The 24,782-nt window shown below is 39.4% G+C and overlaps 1 protein-coding gene across 14 annotated transcripts in view; it reads right to left on the bottom strand.

Moving 5' to 3' along the window:
- Positions 1 to 21,793, bottom strand: part of ABLIM1 (actin binding LIM protein 1) — a 146,462-nt gene extending 124,669 nt beyond the window's left edge. For 3 of the 14 annotated variants that reach the window (XM_017803755.1, XM_017803787.1, XM_017803818.1), the window contains exon 1: positions 8,204 to 8,582. In XM_017803755.1, coding sequence (XP_017659244.1) covers positions 8,204 to 8,441 — 238 coding nt within the window. In that variant the 5' untranslated portion in view covers positions 8,442 to 8,582. Of the gene's footprint in view, positions 1 to 8,203; positions 9,125 to 21,633 lie in introns of those variants that run through there. The other 11 variants (XM_017803767.1, XM_017803812.1, XM_017803820.1 and 8 more) reach the window with 7 other exon arrangements.
- Between the last annotated feature and the right edge of the window lie 2,989 nt (positions 21,794 to 24,782).

Genomic DNA, 24,782 nt, shown 5'->3' with positions numbered 1-24,782 from the left:
CAAGTTCTTTGTTTTGCAGTGCCAAGAGACGTGACAGAGTCTCTCACTAAACATTAACCTTTAGCGTATGTCTCAACAATATAGAGAACAGCAAAGCAAGTCCATCATCCCTGAAGGTGAGGCAACCCACTATGTGGACACTGGATACATAACACCCTTACATTTAAACTGGACCAATCAATATTCACTATGCCAAATGAAAAATTCCTTCTCTTCTGATTCCATATGGAACTATAAATAGGACTCTCAAAAAAGGCACCTAAATCTGTCCTGCAAATGTAGCTCGCTCCCAACATGTATTTCACAGTCCAGTGTCCTACCAAATGAACCACAGAGGAGCTCAAAGAAAAGATAAAAAGATGCTTTCCAAATAGATACAACTTGGCTGCACAGTGTAACATTAATATATCCAAACAAGCTTTTACAACACATAAATTTTTTATCACCTCACTCCAGCTTCTGGAGTGGCTCTGATTTTATCTGCAAGATAGGGAGGTCACTTTTTTTAATGTGAAAAAACTTAAGATATTTGAAGCTTTCTTTTAAATTATTTGCTGCTGTTTCAATAGTAGGATCACCATAACAATATTAAGTAGACATAAAACAAACTGATATTCAAAACCAAGTAATTCCAACTTCTGCACCAACTGGAATTTTTTAACAATAACTACAAAAGCTATTTTCCTGCTGCTCACACTCAGTTTACACCAATCTAGGGGCTTATTACTGCTGCTCCAAAGGAAAGAGTCACATATTTTAAAAGAGAGTTTGACAACTTAAGAAATAAACAATATGGAATCTTCCGAGTACTGATCTATACTAATAAGCTAATTTGGTTTGTGCTTTCTGCATTTTAAAGTTTAATGGTTCTATGTTTCACATTGAAAACTGCACAGACAGATGCACTGCCTAATTCATATGGTAACAAATCAATGATGAACAACCCCTGGTACCACATGTTTCTGCATCCTACCATAAAGACCCAATGTCTAAAGGAAAATAACTAAAAAATCAAAAGCAGGATAATGCAAAACCTGTAATCACAATCACCCATTCTAATATCATCTTCTTTCCCTCTCAGCTGCACCTTGTCTGCATGACCTGGGTGAAGAACATTCCTGCTTCCCTATCTTCCCTTCTCCTCCCAACAACTATTTGCCCACAGAGATCTACCAAGCATCCATCATTCTCTCAAACTAAGAGCCACTTTTAAGGTCCCTACATACAAAAGTCTACTTAGTGATATCTCCACCTCTCAGGCATAAAGAAAGAGAAGGAGCCAACAGCAATAAGCATTTATCTTCTCCTCAACCAGTACATGGGGGACATGTGGGAGTGGATGAAGCAAGGGAAGCCAGACACCAAGCCTCTCACTCCTGTTCTACTCCCTCCATGCCCCAAAATCAAAGCTGCAGTGAGTGATGACAGCCATTTCCTATGCCCTCCTCTCTGCTCTGAAGTTTCCCCAATATTTCACCTTTTGGATAAGCAGAGAAGGCCCAAGGAACAGCTTTTAGAGCAGATGAAATAGCAATTTCTACTTCTCTTTTTCCCATCCCAGTGCCACCGGTATTTTATCCGCTGTCAGAAAGACCAGAACTTCTTCAGCTCGAGACCAGCTTCCATTTCAGATTTACCTGTATCCGTCCTGCCTGCAAAGGCTGTGTTGGCTCTGGACGCCCCCAGACCACGGGAAGAGGGGACCCCCCACTCCCCTGCCCCTTCCAGCACTGGAGGGGAGCCACAGCTGCTGTCCTGCTGCAACCCTGCCCAGGAAGGGGGCGGCATTTCTCTTAGGGTTGTTTGATTAAAATACCAAGGTTATGCAATTGCAAATGACGGACACGGGGAGGAAGTTTCCATCAGATACAGAACAAAGGCAGGACTCCCTGTAAACACCACTGGGAGTGTGCAGCCACAATGTGCACTTTCCAGTCAGAGCTGCCTGCACTTGTTGGTATTACGGAGTTATAGAGCAAAGGAGATCTTTGCCTCAGTTCCTCTTAACAGTCTTCACACTGTTGCTATTGTCTATGTACATAGCACAGAGGGAACCACAACATTTTCATTATTTCTTTCAACTTACAGCTGATTTAGCTCATCTTTCTTGCTAGCACCTAGTAACAGTAAGAACTGCAATTTTGCTCTTGTTTAGGGGATTACAGACAACAAAAAATTTAGGAGAGGAAACAGTGGAGCCCTACAGAGGTGAATTCAGTTGCTCTGAACGATGCTCCCTTAATGCAGATTAATGCTAAACCACTGATTTACTACTAAGCCAATTAGCTTAGACTGATCCAAGCACTGGACTGCCAGAAATCTGAAACTGGAAGCCAAGGGTTAAGAAGCTATTAATTGTTCTAATATTTTAAATAAAAATGTGGCAGTGATTAAATTGCAGTAGAGATATTGAAAATGGGCAGAGGATGAAGAACTGAGCTTAACTGATTACTTTTTCTTTTTACATTTCATTAAAACCAAAAAAACCCAAGCTAACTGTGCATATTTAGAGAACCAAAGATTATTAGGACCTAACAGAGATGGAGTTTCAGCTATACTTCTTCCTCAACATGAAACGGCTACTGAGTAATTTTCACAAGAATACTTCTCTGTGCTTTTCAGGACAATGCAGAACATATCTCCATTTGAGAGTCCCTAACTCATCTGAAGATTGACTAAATCCCTCACTTATCACTACTCTTCTAGACTGAGCAAACCTAATTCCATTAATCTTTTCTCATAAGTCTTTTTTGCTAATACCATTCCCTCTGTGTTCTACTAATTTCCCTCCAATTTATCAGTACCTTTCTCAAAATACAATGTTCAAATGTAGAGACAGCTTCCAGCAGAGTTCTCTTCAGTGTCAGGAACAGAGAAAAATTATCTGGCTGCTGTATATAGCACAACCCAGAATATACATATATATATATATAAGATCGCAGAAAAAGAATGGCAGCAGTATTATAGAGTCAATCTATATTTACATTGTGGTAAGCATCATTATCCTCCATGTACTTTTCTGGATCAGTGTGTGTTAGTTTCCATTTCTTACCTGTGCTAGTCCATGCTTAACACTTTTAGTCTCTGAAATTCAACTGGGTAATTTCAAACCATTCAGGTGACTTATCAGGACTATTTTGAATTAAGACATTGTCCTGCAGAAGGATGAAATAATGTTCCTAAATCTGTATTATCACAAATTTTAAAAGCATGCTCCCTGTTCAATCATATAAGTCAGCATTATTAAAAAAAATATATTATAGGGACTGAGGCCAGGAGAGATTGCTCACTTGAAGGAATCAATTTGAAAAGCTATCAAAAAGAAGAACCACCTTATCTGCAGTACAGGAGCAGTCTGTTCAGCACCTCTCTGCATCTAAAAAGTACCACCTACTACAATGCCAACGGAACCCGGATTTTCCTCTCACACATCACCACTTGCCACATCTGAGATTGCTTAGCTTTGGACACCTGACAAGTTCACACAGCGCCCCTAAAATCCTAAGTCTGTAGGTCACACCAAGTATCCATTCTGTGGGGATCTACTATGAACACCATTAGCAGGTAAAACCAAAGATTAAAATAGGAATTGTTTTTTTTTTTTTATTTGTGACTTCCTTCTTTCTGTTCAAGTAACAATAGGGATTGGTGTTAAAGAAACTGCATCCTTTAGGGTGATCTTGGGCACTCCTTGGTAATAAGAATGGAAAATGGCAATGGGGTACAAAGAGTTCATTTCCCTGACTGGGGGCTCCAGCTTTCTTGCTACAGTCCAGCAAGAAAACCCTGCTAATGCAAGAAAGCTGATATGTGGGAGCTTAAATGTAAAACAGCATGTGAAGATTCCAGTGTTTTATCCTCCTCTAGTATTTTATAACTGGACATTTTATTTCAAAGTTGTAAAGCCCATTCCTCTCAAGAACACTCTGCCTCTGTGTCTTCCCTCATATCACCCTGTTGATCCCTCAGACCCCTCCTCTCTGCAAATATACACACAGAAAAATCAGACCTTCTTTCTCATAAATCAGACTACTATGAAAAAATCAGACTACTATTTCTCATAGAATAAAAAAGAATAGACTATCTCAACTGGATTATGTACAATGATTATCTGCTCCAACTGCCTGACTAATTCAGGGCTGACCAAGTTAAAGCCTGTTAAGGGCATTGTTCACATGTTTCAAACACTGAAAGGCTTCAGGCATTGACCACCTCTTTAGGAAGCCCATTTTAGTGTTTGACCACTCTCTCAGTGAAGAAATTCTTCCTAATGTCAAGTCTAAACTTTATCTGGTGCAGCTTTGAACCATTTCCATGCATTCTGTCACTGGATATCAGGAGAAGAGACCAGCATCTCCCTCTCTACATCCCCTCCAAGGAAAGAGCAATACCATCATAGACTGCTTTAGGTTGGAATGATCTTTGAGTCCAACTCTTAACCTAATGCTGCCAAGTCCGCCACTAAACCATGTCCTTAAGTGCTATATCTACACATCTTTCAAGTACCTCCAGGAATGGTGATTTCACCCCTCTCCTGGGCAGCCTGTTCCAATGTTTGATAGCCCTTCAGGTTAAAAAATTTTCCTAATATACAATCTAAACCTCCCTTAGTGCAATTTAAGGACATTTCGTCTTTTCCTATGGCTTGTTACTTGGGAGAGGACACCAACCTCCACCTCACTACAACCTCTGTTCAGGTGGTTGATAAAGTTCTACCTGAGCCTCCTTTTCTCCAGGCTAAGCACCTCCAAGGCTCCCTGAGCCACTCCACATTAGACCTGTGCTCCAGACCCTTCCCCAGCTCAGTTGCATTTCTCTGAATGGGGTAGGGGATTGTTGTGACCCAAGTGCAGGACTCAGCACTTCATCTTATTGATCCCCATACAATTGATCCAGCCAGTCCAGATGCCTCTGTAGAGCCCTCCTGCCCTCAAGCAGATCTACATTCCTGCCCTACTTGTTGTCAGTAAACTGACTGAGAGTGCACTCAATCCCCTCCTCCAGATCATCAATAATTACATTAAACAGGACTGGCCCCTGTATTGAGCCCTGGGGAACACCACTAGTGACTGGCCTCCAACTGGACTTAAATTCATTCAGCACCACTCTTTGGTCCCAGCTACCCAGGTAGTTGTTTTACCCAGTAAAGGGTAAATAGGACCTTGGTGCTTCACAGATTTTCTTCCACCAGTCCAGCTTGCTTCCTATCTCCCCACTGGGCTGTTTTCCTGCTCTCCAGATTCCTTGCATGCCTTTCTCATCCTCTTAGTTCCTTCTGTCTTCCTTTACATGATCCAACAGAAGCAGCGATTCTCACAAGTGATGCTTTAAATAAAGACCATTACATAAAGAGGTACTAAATTCCTACAAGAGGTCAGTTAGGTAATATGGTGTATATCTCCTTTCCCTCAGGTGTGTATCACTGTGGCAGCCAAAGAGTGATCAATTTGGAGGGTTGCATAAGGTGTCATTGGTACAAGTGACAGATGACAGTATCTGGTACAAGAAGCAACACCACACAGTTTCAAGCCAGTTTTCTCTTTAGAATTCCACTGCTCTTTTGCAACCAGTTTTCGACTCTTACTAGTCCTGACATTTTTCCACAGGGTCTTGCCTTCAGAAAATCAAAGCCATGTCCTGAACCAGGCTAAGACAGATTTTGTTGCAGCAAACTACGATTGGCAACCTCTCTAATGGGAAGCATCCTTACCTTCTCCCCTACACACAGGAGGGAAGGTGGCTCATCATTCTTAGGCCAAATGAAATCAAGAGAAATACAAAATCAGGGTCCTTTCAGTGATTCAGAGCTGCTTTTCAACTCCTTTTGTTTTAAGTTTTCTTCCATTTTTAGAGTATTTTTTAACTGTTCGTATGATGCTACCATTTAACTTTATGAGATAGGTTTAGCCTCCAACATTCCCATTATGAAGGGGATAAATTTCAGGATACAAGTCCTAAGTAAAAGCAAGTCATGGGTTAAATGGATGAGATTCCAAAGGCTCACCTCCTGACCACTAAATAGCTCTGCACCTGTTGATAATTCCTGACCTTCCAAAAACCTAAAATATGGGCCTTTCCTGATGGTTATGATCCACATACAATCAGGAAGGAAAATAATTAGTGAGTCTCCAAATGCCTTGAACAGTGTAATTTCTAATCTCTGTTTGCAAAGCCAAATAGAGACAGCAAACTGTCTTCCAGCAGGGTTTCTAAGCTGCTAAATCTTGTAGTACTTGAGGGACTATAATCCCCAAGCAGCACAAGCTGGCCTAAGAGACAGTCTTACGTGTTTTGCATCTTAAAGTCACATACAGCATTTACAAGCAGGCGGTTTTCAAAAAGCATTCCACTGGTTTTGTTCTAAGCAGATGAGATTCTGATTCCGATTGCTTCACAGATTGGAGAAAGATGGGATACCAGACATCTTGCAACCTTTCAGTCAGCATCATACACAGCACTGGAAAGCAGGACCACCATATCTACCCTATTGAACAGTAGCACCCATGCTGTAGGATGAAAGGAAGAAAAACCCCAGTGGTTATTTGCATTATCTATTGCAGCATAATGCTAAACAGAACCTGTCCCCCTATCTTTGCAATTGCTTACAAATGAGTGAAGAACTGCAGAATTGCAGATTTCTAGATTGTTTAACCCCATATAAATTAGAAGAGATTTGCACATGTGCAAAAAGGTCGCTCCCACTTTGCTACGATAGCAAAGAGTTTCTCTGGAGCCCTGTATGGATTGATCATACAGCTGGTCACTGTATATTCAAATAATTTTCACCTCTAAATTGTGGTTTATAAAAATGCCTAATGTGTCTGCAGAAGTTTTCTCCAGAATACCAATGTGAAATACTGTGGGGGCTGGCAATGGAGAATGATAGTTGCTTTTTCTAGTTCACAGCTATATTATATATTTGCCTCATGTTTTAGCAACACTTTAATTAAAATTTTTGTTTTAAAAAGAAAATGATTACTCAGAAGCAGCAACTACCTGAAACAGCATATGGGTTTTGGACAGTTCTATTCTTACAGCGTGAAGTTCACTGGATTCAGAGCTGACTAGCAGAAGCTTTTGCACATAAGAAAAAGTGACATATACCAAAGTAAATCTTTGAAGAATACTTGCCTACCAAATACAACCAGTATTAACATTTTGAGGAGCTGCACAGAGTGACAAGTATGTGGCAACTTTCTTGATCTTCTAAGTATAGGCAAAATTCCAGCACATAAGCAGTTTGGATTATCAAAACTGAGGTCCATAAAGCAAGTCCTAGAAGAAAAAAAATCTTTGAAATTTATCTGAAAGCTTCAGATTAACATTTATAGCCAATTTCACAGACTGGAGTTTCCAGAAAACTTTTTTTTTTACATTTGTAACGGACTGTAACAAATTGGTTAAGCTGATGAATTCCAGATATAAGTTCTCCCACCACTGATAGCTCTATTAAGTAACAAACCAGTGTTCAATGTTAATTAAAACCAAATTTCAGCAACTACCATGAGGAACAAGGAGCATTGTTAGGACTCTGCACATATACCCACATTATGATACATGTTGAACACAGTTCTATTCCCCAATTTTCCAAGGGTTATAATAGAATTAGCAAAATACATATAAAAGGATAATCAAAGGCATGGACTGACTCCTGCACAAATTGCATCTAAATAAATTACGATTTCTTATGCTGAAAAAGGAGGTACCTGGAAAAAACGTACAACAGAAGTCTATTAAATTCACAAGTGACAAGAAGGTGAACACAGAAAAACTTTTAATCACTTCCAATTCAAGAATGAGGCAGCTTCAAATGATACTCCTTGGCAATAACTTTAAAACAAACAAAAGGGAATATAGTTTTACAGACCACCTAGGAAAGCTCAGAACACACTACTACAGCATGCTGTGCTTTCAAAAGGTACTTTCCTAGCTTAAATACTTCTGAAGTTTAAGGTCCCATTTGTCCCAGGATGGCCACATAGAAAGAGCCGCATCTATGTCCATCAACTACTTTTGACTATCCAGATTCTAATTTTGTTTTTTATTATTCTTTTCTTCCTCTCTGTCAGTGATAAATATTTCTCCACACCTGAACACACTGTCATAAACTATCTTGCTGCTATGCTAAAAATAAGGTAACTGTAAAGCAATTTAGTCTATTCACCAACCAAAAAATCAAGATCCAATGCCAGTCTTCACTTACCCAGATCCTCAGGAGTGTCAAATAACTGCTCACACAAGTAATAGTCATCTGGATTCAAGTAGGGCAGTTGCTTCAGCAAGCTCTGCTTAGGAATGAGATACAAGACCTCTGCAATATTCCCATCCTCAATTACTGACATCCTTCTGACTGAATTTCGAAATTTCACTTTTTCCAGCACCAGTTCTTCACCTGATCCACACAGCTTCCCAAAGCTGTTTAAGATGGGGAAAGAAGGCATTTCTATTCGGAAGAAGGTAGGGAAAGCAACCTGTAGTGCATGCAGTCGGTCCACTACCCACGGCACACTGCCCTTTCCAATCCTTCTCTTTTTCTCTTATCCAGCAAAGGAGATTAAGGAAGATATATTTTTAGTGATTATCTTCAAGAGATCACAACAGTATGCTTGATCAGGTGATTGCCATCTACAACTATTGTAATCAGTTGAATCTCATCCCCGCGAATGCAAAAAAATCAGAAACAAAACCATAAAGAGTATCTGAAAATCAGATTAATATTCAGGACAAGAGAAAGAACGTAACTGAGTTATATAAGAGGATTAGTTTAAAATCAAAAAACCTTGCTGTGTCAAAAATCTTATTATGGAAGAATCATCATCATCATCATCATAAGCTACAAAGGCACATCTGTGCATTTAATCTGCCATGGCCCCGTTCCATGCCAGGTCTGTCTGTGTGCTACAGTGAAAAGGCTGTAGTAAAGGTAGAGCATGTCGATCCTCCTTTTTGAGGAATGTACCAGCACTGGCTAGCACTGCTTCATAAGCAGATTTCTTTGGAGAAATCCTTTCTGCAGCTTTCACTGCCTATTGCAAACGAAAGCACTTAAGCTTTCCCCTAACTACTAAGGATTGGTTCACTTCTGCTCTTCCTCTCCACCTTCCTGCAGAGCTGACAGCAGAAGCTTTGCAGATACTGTGCCAACCCTTCCTGCTTCACTTACAAGAAGTATTTACATTAATCCAATTCCAGTGACTTGCTAATCTAATCATCTAATGAATATTTCTCCCTGGGGAAAGGCAGAGTTAATCATCAACAGGGCACTGGAAAGTCACAGGAAATTCCAAAGCAAAAGATATTAAAAAAAAAAAAAACAAACAAACAACAACATTCATCATCTGTAAGAGAAAATTACAGGTAGACCCCAGATCTGGACCTGCTCAGAGACAACTTCAGATTTTTTACTGAGTGAAATTCCCAGAGAAAAATGAATAACCAGTGTCTGGCCCAGGCTTTCTCCTTAACACACAGAAGTTAACTATAGCTGCAAAATGACCTGATGTAATCACCACACTGCTTCCAGTAAAGCTTTTACTAAATTAGCAGGTAAAAAAACCTACCAATAGGCCTACTGAGCACAGTGAGAAACTGTCACTTAATTCTTCCCTCAAAACTCAGAGCTCAAGTACTAACTCCAGATGGGGACAGGTTTTGAAGAGAAGACTGCTTTATTTACTGTTTTAAAGAGAAAATATCATCGCATAAATCCAGACTTTGATCATCTCTTATTACACAGCTCCTATGAGGTCAATCACATTTTATTTCTCAAGTAGTATGACTTCTATATTATCTTGAAAACAAGCCTGAAATCACAGTTCCCTTAAACAGCCAGTCTCCTGAGTTTTCTAATCAGTCACAGGTACAGTAGGGCAAAGCCAGAATAAATCTGCACACTGTAATAATTTTAATGAGGTGATGCTAGTGTATGTTTGAGGAGGAGCTGGTTCAATAAATATAGCAATTCCAGTTCTGCCTTAGAGTATCTTGTATCAGATCAGACATCTCAGCAAATGCTGTTTTAAGCATTCCTCCTAGGAAATGAAGCTTTGCAGCAATTTTTCAATCTCTCCTAGATTTCTCAGCCTACTGACCTGTACACTGCAGCCCCTCAATGGAAAAGACAGCTCTGAAAATCCAAAAGCTTCTGCCACTTCAGCTGAAGGTGGATCACCAGCGCTTAAAGCAGAGGGATGACTCATAGGAGATGGCTGGGTGCACGTTGACACAAGTATCTCTCAGTGTAAGAGCGTCATTTGTTGCTGGATAATCGGTGAAGGATGTTGACATCTGACAACAGCAGTGCCAACTCTCCTCACTGACACGTCATGGTGGACTTTGCACTTTGAGGCAGGTGAGGCAAAAGCACACATTGCTCATACATGAACTCTGCTGCAGAAGTTAATCCTCATAAAAGCAGAAAGGTGAGCTCTGCAGAAACTGTTTAAACTACGGCAACATTTCCTTGGCTGCCTAAATCCCGGAAGAAAAGCTTGTCCTTCATTGGAGTTTGAACACACTGCTTTGAGACTGACTCCCCATTATCTGCTGTATCCATGCTGATTCCAACCTTCAGCTCTAGTCACCAAGGCAGTTATTACAACAGCTATTGCAGTAAGAACTAAACCAGTATGACCTCTATATCCACTAGAGAAACAGTCAGCCTGTGGCCACTGTAGAAGAGTCTGATGTTGTATCAGTGGCGCGCAATCCAGCGTCCTTTGACCACCAAGACACATGGGATTGGTGGGGGACCACAGACCAGAATTTAGGGACCCTAACATGTCACTGCAGAAGCATCCTGCTTAATTAAAAAAAAGATTCTCCTTTCTCTGACAGAGACTTCTTTAATGCTGCCCCTTTCCAGCCCTGGCTATTGCTGTCGCTGCCTGAGAACCACCCTTTCAAAAACCATATGCCAGCTGCTCCTTATAACACAAAGCAATATAATTTTTTGATAGTTTTTTTTTAAGTACAGTGTATGTGTTCAAGAGCCTCCATCCTGTCAGTATGCAATATAAGGGGACAAGCAGTAGAAATGAGCAAAATAAGACCAGGAAGCATCAGTGTGGCTTCCCAAAGAAGATGAAGGACTGTTTGAAAAAGTAGGACAAGGCCTGCAATACACTGTTACCAAGCACTGGAATTTAGCCTTAGTCTGAATCAAAAAGTCTGTTGTGATCTCCTACCACTTAAGTAAAGCATTCAATTAAGTGGAAAAGACTGATTTCTAACATTCTTGGTGAAGAGAAAAGAAAAAGGCAGGAAACACAAGGGCACAAGCTTGTCCTTACGTTTCTTGAAAGCCAGTCTCAGGAATCCAGGGCACTCAACTCAGAACTAGTGTCGAGGAAATTTTCTCAATATCTGCCAAGTAGCAAATCATGTTTAAATCACTGCCAATTCAAAGCCACGTCTAATCCAAGTAGTCAGTGTTGGGATCTCGAGCCTTCACAGAGCACAGTGTGAGGTATGGGCACTTTCCAGACTGACAATTTTCACAGGGGGCTGGCTGGATCTGAGACAGGATTAAGCAGAACAGCTACTTTAAATATTTTATCTCATTATCAACTTTATAAATATTTTATTTATAAATATTTCCAGTTGTCTCAAGATCATTTCCTATTCAATCCCCTCTGAATTCACCAAACCAATTGGCTGCCTGGATGATAAAAATACATGTATGTTTCATATGCAACCAGGAATAGAAGCTTCTGCACTAATTCTACTAGAACAGAAGTAACAAAAAAATATGACTGCAATGCACAAATAAATTACAAAACAGAACAGCGAGCAGTGAGTAATAGTAAAAATCAGACAACAAGGGCTAAACAAATTGTAGAAGAAACATCCCTCCATGCTCCAGAGCAACACTGAGAATTAGACTTGCCCTCCAGCTAAGTAAAAGGCAGAAATGTGTAGTGCACTAATGCTGTCTTTAATTGCTTCTACCATCAGAGTTAAACTTCTTGCAAATGCATTTCAGTGTGACTTTATTCTTATATTGAAAGCAACAAAAACCCCAAGCAAAAACCCAAGAAATTCAAGTCAGACACAGTAGCTCTGCAAAACCTAGCTGCAAAAAAATCAAAAACACAGGAAGGAAGGTAAAACAAAATGACATTTTCCTTTTCCCTCATACCACTAGGAGGGTAACACATCTATTGCACAGGTAGGTCGCCCCAAATAGTGTTTCTTGCATCTGTCCAAGGCCACAGGATTATCACAATTATCTTATTCTCCCATATAAGAATTCAAGAGTAAGGAGGGGAAAAAAAGGGTGTTCATATAAATGAAAAATGAGCAAGCACTATATCTATCTATACCATGAAATATAGTTATCCACACAATAAAATAACTAAAACAGCAAGCGACAGCAAAAAAAATTCCAATATTCAAGGTCACACACACACAAAAAAAAGAAACAAAACCTTGTGGTAAAATTACTTCACACATGAAAATTTTTCACTTTTGACACACACAATTTACTTACTCAAGACTGCAGGATGACGTACAAACCCTCAGCTATTTACTGTAAACTTGAGGAAACACTTCATCCCCATAATGAAGACCAAAAAAATCCACATGCACATCTTAATTTCTTTACCTAAATGTCCAAAACAGGCAGTCATCTTCTGGGCATACTGACATAAGCCCTTCACACTGTAGGGTTCCTCACCAAGGACCTGCTCAGTCATGGCTTCAGAATGAGCTGCCTTTCTCTGCAAAGTCAACCAACTACTGCTTGCTTGAGACTGATAAGACAACAGAGCTTCCTCTTCCAATTTATCTCCATTAATAATTCAGGTCCTACATAAAATTTGCTGAGGTTTAAAAAACAGCAGTACAAAGCTCTTTTGTGGCTTTTGAAGTAATCATATTTTAGTCCTTAAAAAGTATCTCAGCTATTATATTCCAATAATTTACAGGAAGTATTTTCAAATTGAAACAAAATCCATTCAGTTGCTGCACAAGGGGAAATACTGTTGGGATTATGCTCAGATCAGTGAGACATTTAAAACATTCACCCAGCTCAAATCCAGAAACAGAATGACCAGCACTACTAAAATGTGTTAGTACATATTGTTTAGTGTTTTCAGCAATGACACGGACAGAGAGATCGAGCGCACACAATGAGTGAGGTGAAACACTGGCACGGGTTGCCCAGAAAGGTTGTGGATGACCCATCCCCGGAAAAATTCAAGGCCAGGTTGGATGGGGCTCTGAGCAACCTGATCTAGTGGAAGATGTCCCTGCTCATTGCAGGAGGGTTCGAATAGATGACCTTTAAATTTTCCTTTAAACCCAAACCACTCTATGATTCCATGATAATCTTGCAAACTGATATGTCCACTGCTAGAAGAGCACCACTAGTTCACCCTGCACCACTTCTTAGTGCTGTATATCTTCTGGGAACTGAAAACCCCAAAACACCCCAGCTACAAACATCACTGTGTTTTCTGGTACTTTCCAGCACAGCATATTTCAGAAGAACTAAGGCACCACAGCCAGGAGCAACAGGAAGAGGGTATTTTCTCAGCTCACTCACTGGAGCATGAGGCCCATCTAATCTTGTTGTTATCTTGGTTGAGAAGAAAATACACAAGAACTGACTCAGCAGTCCTGCTGCCAGCCAACTGCAGTGGCCACACATACCTATCTCTGTTCTGCTTGCCTAAAAAATCCAGTACTAATCACATCATCAATGAGATCTACTTAGCTAAACACTTGCAGAATGGTTTGGGCTTGACTTGGGTGATGATTACCAGGGAGGAACAGGTGTTCCTCACAAGGAAATATGCTCCTTGTTCACTACACTTGGTTTTTGTCCATTCACTTGACACTTGCTGCTTCCTTACTAAGACCATATCCACTCCTGAAAAAACGTTTAGTAGAGATCATATAATGACTGCTGATAGCCACATTAAGCACTGTTACTACTAAGCAGACACTTTAAAGAGAGATCTGTGCTAGTACATCTAAATGCAAATTTTATTCAGAACAGACTGAAAAGCCTAGTTATTAGTATTTAATAATGCTTCAACAATTTATTGTCTAGAAAAGCATAAGAGGTAGGAATTCTACTGTCCACCGGTCTCTACCAACTTGGTTTGCTGGTTTAAACCCAAGTAAGGTTCTACAAGGTAAGCCATACTACTGCTTATGGCAGGAGGAACAGAAAGACCACAAAGCTACAAGGCATCTCTGTGCTGACAAAAAAACCAGAGTGTCTCACAGAGAAGGGCTAACTCAGGTTAAAGTGATATCAAAGGCAGAACGGTTTGTGTTATAACTCAGCTGAGCAACACGATCAAGCAGGAGTCTCCCACACAGGGTTGTTACCAAGCTGCCACATCGAATTTTTTCTCCATTGCTATTATAACTGACCTTTGAGTAATCATTAGCCAAATTCCATCCAAAACACCTGTTTCAGCAGCACACACATGTGAAGCACAGTAGTGAAGAACTGTTACAAAGTCTGTCAAGTTGATTAAGTCCTTGAAAGTCTAAGTGAAAGGACAAGTTCAAGCCTGAATAGGGTGAAGCTACATTTGTATTGTTGTATACTGAGTCAAACTTCAACTCTTTGTAAAAACATCTGGGGATCTCCCAAGGTGGCACACTGCAAACTGAAGCCCAGGTTTATACATCAACAGCAAGACTTGCATGCACAAACTCTTTCGTTAAACTAATTCAGAAATAAGAAAAAAAATGTTATTTTATGTACTGGTTTCTTGGTATTCATCCAAAAACATACATGAAACATTGCTTTGCTTTTATTCTCCTGTTACAATTCATAACCAAGAAAAAACACAAGAGAAAACACAACTGCATTTCTCAGACTTAACTAAGACCATTGTCATGGTTTGAGAAAACTGTTTCCCCCCACCACAACCATGCAGTGACAATTTCCTTTCCCAACTGATGACATTTGCAAAATCTTTCAGCTGAATTAAAGCATTGTGCTCAGCTTCCTGTTATCAACTATGTATGATAACTTCCATGGCACATGAGCCTTTGATAACAAAGCCCAGCTTTGCAGCGCATTGTAACACTGGACAGGCAGCATAACAAGCTCTTGGGAATGCTTTCCCCTTTGCTGTATGCTCAGAAACTGAATCTGACTCACTTCCCTAAATCCCAACAACCACCAAGTTTATCCTCCAGTGAAACAGTGAGCAGAAGGATTAAACAAACAAAGATATCTAAACAATATGCTTGAGGTTACATCTAATCATCTTTTTCTCGGACAAAAGAGAGAGCCATTTACCTTCACATGAAATTATTAACTGGGCTGAAATAGTACACAGAAAATCAATCACCAAATGAAATACTCAAATGATGTTAGGGGAAAAAAACCCACCTCAAAACAATAATGTCAGTTAGCAAAGTACTGTCTACTACCTCTCCAAGCCTTAACATGGGATTTGAGAAACATGCTGTCTCTGCTCTCTCACAGACTTGCTGTTCATCCCTAAGCCATTCCCTTAATCTCTTTCATTGTGTTTCCCCCTATCACTTTCCCCCCTCACAAGGGATTTGTAACAATAGGTACATTAAAGACTGAAGTTTTCAGATTCTGTGATAATGGAAACTATAGAAGTACCACAGATAATAACACTAGGAACTCGCTGGTCAGCATTAAAAAAGAGGTCATATAAAGCATAGTTGAGTGCTTCTCCTTGATCTCCATTACCTTACAACTTCATTACCATATTTCTCAACGATTTTCCAATAGATTGCAGCCCTTATTTAACACTAAAAGTGCTCATTTTCCATGGAAAATCAGGTTATCAGGTAAGGCAAAGAGTTAATTCTGTACATCTTCTTGCATCTGAAAATTCCATTTTTAATTATTCTTCCCCAAACAAGCAAAATCCTGCTACCATGGTTGCTGTGACTAGAAGAGTTATCAGGTTATGACAAAAGCTATTTACCTTACTTTATTAATTCCAATGTTTATTTCAGAGTAGTCATGGGAAAAAAAATAATCTCTCTTCACATCTATTTTCAGACATAAAATAACAGTGTGTGCATTAATGGATCTGTCTATTGCATTATTACAAGATCAGGTGGCTCAGCATTTTATTTCCTGGCAGCACAAGGCTAATCTATTGATCTACAATGTCAAGAACACTGCACTGTGTATTCTTACAGCAAAACCAATCTTTTTTACTTATATGTGGGAAAAAAACCAACTGCAATTGCTGACAACTGAAGCAATCTTGTAGGCAGGATATAGTGAAAGCTATATGAAATATAAATATAAAAACTGCTGCACCCCCAAGACTCTGTATGATTGAACAATTGACTCCACAACACAATTTAAGCGCTTGCCTATCTTAAAGCTTATAAATAATCCCACAACTTCCGTGGGGCTGAGCTCTATGCTAGAAGTCAAAGAGATGCCTAAGCCACTCTGGGGAGCAATTAGCCAAAAAGATCCTGCCAGAAGCTGGCAGTCCTTCAGATCTTCAGTAGGAAGCTTTTTTTCTATTCCTCAGCAATGCTTAGGTGTCTTTTATTTAAACAGAGCAAAGACTTTCAAGATAACTGTAATTCCTTTAATCATACTTTTTTTTCTTTACTTTTCCTTTCTTGAACTTTGACATTTTTCTTCCAGCTAAAAGGAGAAACTGCTTGTAACATTCTCTTCACAATGCAGACTTCATAGGAACCGAGACAGAAATACGTTGGGAAGCAGAGAGATCAAAGTTGAAAGCTTTATTTATTTCCTGTACCCTTGTAAAGAATGATGTGTTACAAGCATGGCATCAAAGAAAGCACCACTCCATTTGTTATGTATTGAAATAAACTGCATATTATTATACTCCCTTCTTACACGTCACATAATTACAAAAATATGCACAGTAACTTTACCAAAATGCTGAACAAAGAATTATACAAGAAGAAAGTCTCCACATCACTGCAGGGCTACCTGAACATCTTAGGTTGACATTGCCCCTTCTTTCCTAACAGTAGATCTTCTGCTGTAGATGTAGCACCAGCACACATGATCATAAGAATTAAGTATTTCTCTTGCTGCATCCAATTCACGATGCCTCCAATATCGTAGCCATTCTCAGAGCATGGCATAACTCTAAAAGGATAACTTCTGCAGTCACACTGCCCTCTCCTAGCTTCAATGAAGCTTTAAAAGAGATTCTTTCTTTGTACTACAAGGACTAATTTAAGCCCCTACCAGAAGCCAGTACAAACTTTTTGTCAATGTCCATCACAACTAAGAATAGGAGGTTACCTTTCTATACAGTGGAAAGCATGGCACTACTACAGGATGCCAAAAATGACATCAGATTACTTCATTCACTGCCAACATTCCTAATAAAAGCAGCTTTAAATATGCTGTGTTGGCTAACCTTTGTCTTCTAATTAAATAAATCCTACAGCACTGCTGAACCCTTCCTCTTGTGGTCAGCACTATCTTATGGTTAAATCAGCTGCACACACACACACAAGTGCTCAAAAGAGCCATGTTAAAAACTAAGAAACTGTCAGTTAAGCAAAATTATGACTCTATGAGCAGCTCACTTCTCACACATTCTGCACAGGGATCACATTCTGCACAGGCAAAAATGAGGTATAGTCACATCTGAAAATGCATTGGTGGGGCAGACAAAACACTTGGAATTTGTTTCAATCTATGAATGGCAGGAAATTGTATATAACGTACCATGTACCAACTAGTATTTGATAAAGAGAGGTTTTGGTCCCCCTGGATATTCTGTGGTCATAGAAACAGTTTGCTTGTTTTTTATTGATAGTTTACTGGAATCTACTCAAATAAGTGCTGTAATCTGGCACCATCAGGAAAAGCAACAGCCAGAGAAACACAGCAAACTTCCAAAGCTGACAGGACATTAAAGAGGAGACACATGTTCTTGATTTGACAACAGGTATAGCTGGGTTTGTTCTTTACCAGTGCCACTCAACACAGGACGAGCCTTATCTTACGATATTTCCCTGACATGTCCGATGTTGTGAAGCCGTGCCTATCAAATCCCATCAGAGTTATTCAAAGATAGCACTAAATCTTGATCCTGTAGAGGAAGTGGAGGGCACTCACGATGTAGCCCTATACAATTTTAGAAGAGAAGGTAGGAGATAAGGTCTTACAACAGTGGTAAAAATCATTCCAGTGGTATCACAAACTACAGGAATGGTGAATGAGTCAAATGGAGTAGCTAAAAAGAATCTAAGACCGCTACATTGACTACTTGACTGACATTTACCCTATTGTATTTGCAGCAATGATTTACAGTAGTATTTCTTCAGCAAGAATTTCTTGATTTTATCCTGACATTACTTGACCAAACAACATCTATTGACGTTAATTTTTCTTGTAAGGTTATGTGTGTCATGGGTTACTAAGAAAAGTAGTTTATCCAGCTAGTGAACTTTAAACACAAGTGTGGGATTTTAATTAATTTTAAATTAACTGTAACTAGAACATAGTGTAAAGTCAAGATCCTCCCTGGCCATCTTTGAGGGAGGATCTTCTGTTGCATTCTTAGTCATCATCATGGAGTCTCTGTACTTCTTGTTACTTAAAATATATTAAATGTTGCATCTAGACAGTTGCTTCACCATGAGAGGCCTGGTTCTTCAGTTTATGTAGAATGCAAACAACTATTAATAGTACATATTAGGAGGTTAGTTTGTTTGGGTTTTTTCAGTGTAAACACTCCCTCAGTCTAAAGCAAAACTTAGTTTCCTTTTATTTGTGTTGACGTTACCACTGTGGTATTTGTTTAAAACACAGATTTACCACTGACACAAATCAACAACTAAGAAAAAAATCCCTTTTCCATGAATTCAGCTTCAAAATTCCTCTGGTATTAACACTCTCTAGTCATCTTTAATTTTTTTGTGGTCAGAGTTTCGTTCTGGTTTGATTTAGGAATAGTTCTGCAATGAAGAATAGCAGAACAACAACAACAATTAAAGAAAGTAGGCACGCCAGCCAAACTGTCAGGCTGTGTGAACAAAAACTGATTGATGAACTATTTCTACCAGCACTGTGCAAAATTTTCAGATGAATCAGTTAAAACAGGTGCTGACCACCACAGCATTTATCAGAAGAAAACCTTATGTTCTAAACATACGTTGTGCATATTTTCAGACTGAAATTAGCTGGCAGCTTCCAGTTACTTTCTTTTTAACTAGGAATGAATTATAAGATAATGCCTTATTTTGTAGTGGTTTTCTGGTTTTTTTGTTATTGAGGTTTCCCCTCCACATTCATGCTTTCTTTGAAATCCAAATCCTCCCAGTACTTTTCCTTGAATCAATTAATTCATTCTAAGTCAGTAAAGATTTTCAGTTCTCCAGCTGCTTACTGGGTTATCATCAGAATGAGGTCAGCCCTTCCACCTTAAAATAGACAGCTGACAAAAAGCATTAGTGGATCATTTTTCTAGAATGAGAAAACCAGCACCTGAAATGGATTAAAAATGAAAGTAAAACATTTCATTACCCACTTTAATGAAATGACAAACAATTATCTCTACATATATATGTATTATATTTCAAGATGGTTTGATTCTCAACCCCCTCCTAACGTTAGGGAAGAGAAAGTGCAAAAACCTACAGAGTAGCAGGGAGAAGTAATCAATCATTTCTCCTGTGCTTTCTCAGCGTGGCAGCCAGAAGTTTGTCCACTAGGACCCAACAGTGAGAATAGATTTCCATACCCACCTAAGAAGTCACCAGGACCAACCAAAGCTGGCAGAGATACAAGCAAGACTTCCCCAGTTCTCAGTGTATCTGGTCAGGAATGGAGAAACAGATATTCAGCCTAATCGCTCCATAATGAATACCCACAGGACTTGAGGATAAATGTTCATTTGATCAGTGCGTTCACACGATATGGTCATCTCTCACATCACAAGAATATCAGAGAATCAGAGAAACATAGAATCCCTTAGGTTGGAAAAGACTTCTAAAATCATGGAGTCCAACCATTAAACCCATCATTGCCAAGTTCAGCACTAACCATGTCCTCAAGTGCCACGTATCTGATTATACAGAAACAGCTGATTTTAACCAAATGCTATTCAATTGTACTCTGTGGAGATTAATTTATATTCATGTAATAAATAAAAAACAGCATTTAAAATAAAATAAAGAAAGAAGGAAAGAAAAATAAGTAATTTTGATCACCTACTTCAGCACACATTGGGAGAAACAGAAGAAATAGGACTGTTATACCTAGTTCAACATTAGGTTAAGTGTTTGACCTACAAAGACTAACTAGCAATAGAAAAATTGTTATAAACAGTTGGTAGAATGTTTGGGTTATGTTTTTCTGGGTTTTTTTAAGGTAAGGTGATACTTTTCATAAAGATGTGTACACAGTTCTTTAATATGTCTACCTGTACATATTTTAATCTCCAGACCCATAAAGACAGATGAATCTGTCAGACATTATTTTTAAGAGACAAATATTGGATTAGACAATGCAAAGAAAAACATAGGACTTTACTTCTTCCACCTCCAACCCCTGAAATCAGATGGGTACCCCAAGGGTTTATCTATCTGTCCAAGCATAACAGAGAAAGCAACTACCCACACTTGAGTTACCAAGAAAGCTAAATATATCTTTTATACTTATGCTTCTTCCCCTGCCTTTATCTAAGATTGTGGTATAAAAAAAGAGAAATGTTTACTAAGAAAACTAAGATTTGCATGTCTCTTGGATGCAAAGAGTATTCATTTTGTATCACTTTGTTGGAACTCACCACCAAAACTGTGCTGAGTGTGCTTTTGGTGTGTAGAAGCAAAGTGCTTCAAGTCTCCCCTCCTGGTAGCTCCTTGCAGGTTGCTACACACTGGCATCCTATGCTGCACAGTCATTCCTGCAGCACCTCTGAGCATGGGGAAAAGGGAAAGGCACCACTCACCAGCCACAGCCACTGAACACCCCTCCCTGCTGCCTGCCTGTGACAGGCGGCTGCAGGACAGCCAAGAACCCGTAGGTGTGCTCAGACAGTAAGTCACAGATTGCACAACAAGGCTTCTCCAGGTTAAACACCAAAGAAATCTGCCCTCAGAAGCACCCTAACGCAGATCTGTTATCAGCTTTTCACTCAAAGCGTTAATTAGCAAGACTCAGAACTCTTATGCCACCTTCCACCACATAACTCTAAAACCTCTTTTTTAACAGAACCCACCCCACAGCAAAAGTATGTTGTCATCATCTTTACCTAGAAGACAGAAAACTGCAAAACAGAGCAGTGAATTCTCTCTTACAAAAATACACATGGAGTTGGATAACAAGCATGTTTAATTCCACTGGGTTATGTGCTGCTCCCTATATTAAGAAATCCAGTCCAGGGGAGTAACACATGGGTGCATGCACATGCTGTTCAGCCAGGAAACAAAGTCCACTGTTCATAAAACACACCAGGCTGGAGAGGTTTTTAACTGTTAAACCATTAAAGAAAAACAAACTGAAATAAAGAAATTGCTTTATCAGAAAGATCCCAATTTCAGTCGACAGAAGTTCCTCAGCCTGATTTCCTTCTGTAAATCCAAGAACCAATGTCCTGTGGAAGGCTTAACCTATGTTATTTACCAACAGAGATTTACATAGCAGAGCTATAGTCCAGGACAAACCTTTGCCGTTTGCAGAGCTCTGATGTATTTCTAGTTCCATTTGTGCTCTCAAGCAGTACTGTTTCTGGACCTCAAAAGCTACAGCCTCCCAGAGGACAGATGACAAGCTGGAGGAACAAGTGAGAGCCTTCAGAGGTGCTCACTCTATGGCTCCACTCCTAGAATTTCCTGGGTTGAACAGTATTAAAGGGAGTGGCCCAAGCAGAATAGGTGTGTCTGTGTTCCCAAACAGTTTAAAGGAAGAGTGAATATTTTCCTCTAGATATTCCACTAGTGATCAAGACCTTGGTATGTTGTCTTTCAAACAGTGACATGTTTCAATGTATTGACTATTTCAAAGTAGTTGGTATTATTGATAACTAGCTTTTTCATACAACAGAATCCTAAACAGCCTCAAAGGTTGTCTGCAAACAGACTTGATTTTTTCCTGAGACTGTTTTTTTTCTATTTTACTCTGCGTCTCATCTCCACTCCACTCCTTTTCTTTTATGGCTATATTGCACCTAAACAAAAGAGGAAGAATCTGTGGAAGAAACACTATTACCCCTTTCCACACACACTTGGAGCAGGGAAAGCTGAAGGGCCAGTCATCTTCCCTCTGTTCCCAGAACACCCCTCCCGGACAGAAGCAATTAGGCTGCTGTAAGTGCAGACTTCCAGGCATTTCCTTCTACGCAGTTGCATATACCCAGAGACAAACTGTTCCATGAGCAGATGAATTAATGAATCTTTCTGTTCTGACTGATTTGCGTCCAACATCCTCAACACCCATCAGGTTTGCCCTACCTCCTTGTAACATCCTCTTACAATACCATTCCCAGACTTAAATCCAGTTCCTTTCCATTTGTCTGCTTTCCCAGTTCCTCTCCATGTCCTTTAAATCATCCACAGAATCCTTAAGCTGTCTTCTTTAACTGCTTCAGATTCTCCAATTTCCACCCATACTGAACCACACATTCTGAACCACACATTTTCTTCTTTCACTCTCTCACTTTTCCCCTGTACCCATACTACTGGTTAGTATCTTTAAGTTCTGTTTCCCTGAAAGAAGCAGAGAGGAAAGACTGACAGAGAAGTTGCATAACTCTTGTCCTAGGAAATGTGACTGAAAAGCAGCCAAACACAAGGTGCAGAAGCGACAACTTGCAACCCAAAGGCCTCTCTGGAATACTATTACTGTCCTCTGTACATTAATATGGACTGAGAGATGCTGCTGAAACAAGAATCCAACTTTATCCTTAAGATTTCACCTTAGATGGAAAAAAAAAAAGTAATTTCTCCTCTATTCATGAATGAAAAGATGCCAGAAACACATAAAAACTTCTGGGTTTCTGTGTGAGAACTGCTAAATCCTACCAAATTTTGGCCAAGTACTTTTAATTCCCTTCTTCAAACACTAAATCCAGAATTTCCTGGACTCCTGACTCAATTTTTCCCACAATGAATCGTCATCTTCTCAGCCAGTTTATTAAAAATACAGTCATGAAGATGCACAGACAAATGTAAACATGGGCACAGAATCTGGTCTCTCTACCTTTATTCTCAGCTGGCATTGTCCTCCGCTGCCTTTATAAATTTTATTTGCTGCCAAATTAAGTGGATTGCAGGACAGGGCGTTCACTCCATTTGGACTTTAACGTGCCTCACTGAAAATGAATAGCTCATCAGAAACACTGCTTTATTTTCACCACATTCTTCTTTTTAATACTCAAAGCACTCCACACTTTAATTACCACTATTAACACTCTGATGTGGTAAGCAGATACAATTATTCCTGCTCTATGGACAAAAAATTAAAGCACTATATTCCCAGGAAGTGTTGACCACTAGAATTTATTTATTCTATTTACTCTGCTCCTATGTATCACTGCATACTGTGTACCTGTCCCAGCAAAAATGCTGAAGTGGAGCTCTATTAGTCCAGAAATAAGTTATTCTGTCCGCATTAAGAGACAAACTCCTCAAGTACACCAGTGTGACTTTTCTGCAGTTTCATATTTTTTCTCTCTTAGGTGAAGAGATAAAGGGGAAGGAAGATGAGAGTGATTCAGTATAAATCTACAAGTCACATACTCACACCAGCTGTGTATTATTACTACCTGCAACATTAGACAGTATATTCAAAACATGTATAAATTTAAGTCATCTATATGGCTATGTATGTATGTATGTACATACACATCACCTCTTTAATACAATTGACTCTATATTTATTTTCATTTATGTTAAATTAACTGAACATACCTAGTAGCTTTGTACACCGTGATCACTTCTCACATGCTGTACTAATCCCAAATCCCATCTCAGGACTTCTGTTGCCTAATGCTGAAGGTCCAGTCTCCAGAAACTCCGGAGTACTTGAAATCTGTCAGTGTGCTGTCATAAACATTGTATGTTGCTCTCATGAAAAAAAAATCAAAAAAACATGTAAAAATCTTGCCAAGAGACAAGACTTGGAAATACTGCAGTGTATTATGCTCAGCAGAGAGATGTTTTTGTTGGCTATTAAAGCTCAGCAGAGACTTTCTGGCTGTTAGTTCTCCAGCAATTTCATCGGATTTAGCTTATTCCATCCTACACAGTTCTCAGGCTTATTGTAATTCCTACAAAGTGATTGAGAATAATCAATCCCTGTGCTGCAAGGGATACACAGAGCTACACTGGTGCCAGAAAAACAGAGAGACAACAATATTCTCCATGACTACGTCACAGTGATCAACAATATGACATTTCTTAAATTTAAAATTTGTAATCATTTGTACAATTTTAATTTTCTTTTATTGCCTCTTTTTTTCTTTCCAGACTTCATGTAACCCAAACAGAAGCACCCACAAACTACGCAGTATCAGAAAACCCACTAATCAAGAATGTGATCAGCCACTTTGGAAAGCCACAGGTCCATGAGTCAGCACATTCCTGCTGCATCTAGTGGGAGACACAGAAGGCACCACAATTTCTCCTTCAAGTTTCAAAAGCTGTTCTTCTCCGATAAGACTAGGCCATATTAGCTCAGCCTGCTCCCTGGAAGATTTTATCCCTGTTGAGATATTCTTTTCATACTACAGATGAGGAAAACACCAGGTAAACTGAATGATCCTCCGGGACCACAAAACTCTATGCCCAGCTTAGAAACTGAATCTAGGCGTCAT

The sequence above is a fragment of the Lepidothrix coronata genome, unplaced genomic scaffold (assembly GCF_001604755.1).
Source record: "Lepidothrix coronata isolate B3197 unplaced genomic scaffold, Lepidothrix_coronata-1.0 Scaffold8, whole genome shotgun sequence".
NCBI classification, from domain to species: Eukaryota; Metazoa; Chordata; class Aves; order Passeriformes; family Pipridae; genus Lepidothrix; species Lepidothrix coronata.
Note: the sequence above shows the minus strand (reverse complement) of the source record. Positions and strands in the feature narration are given on the sequence as shown.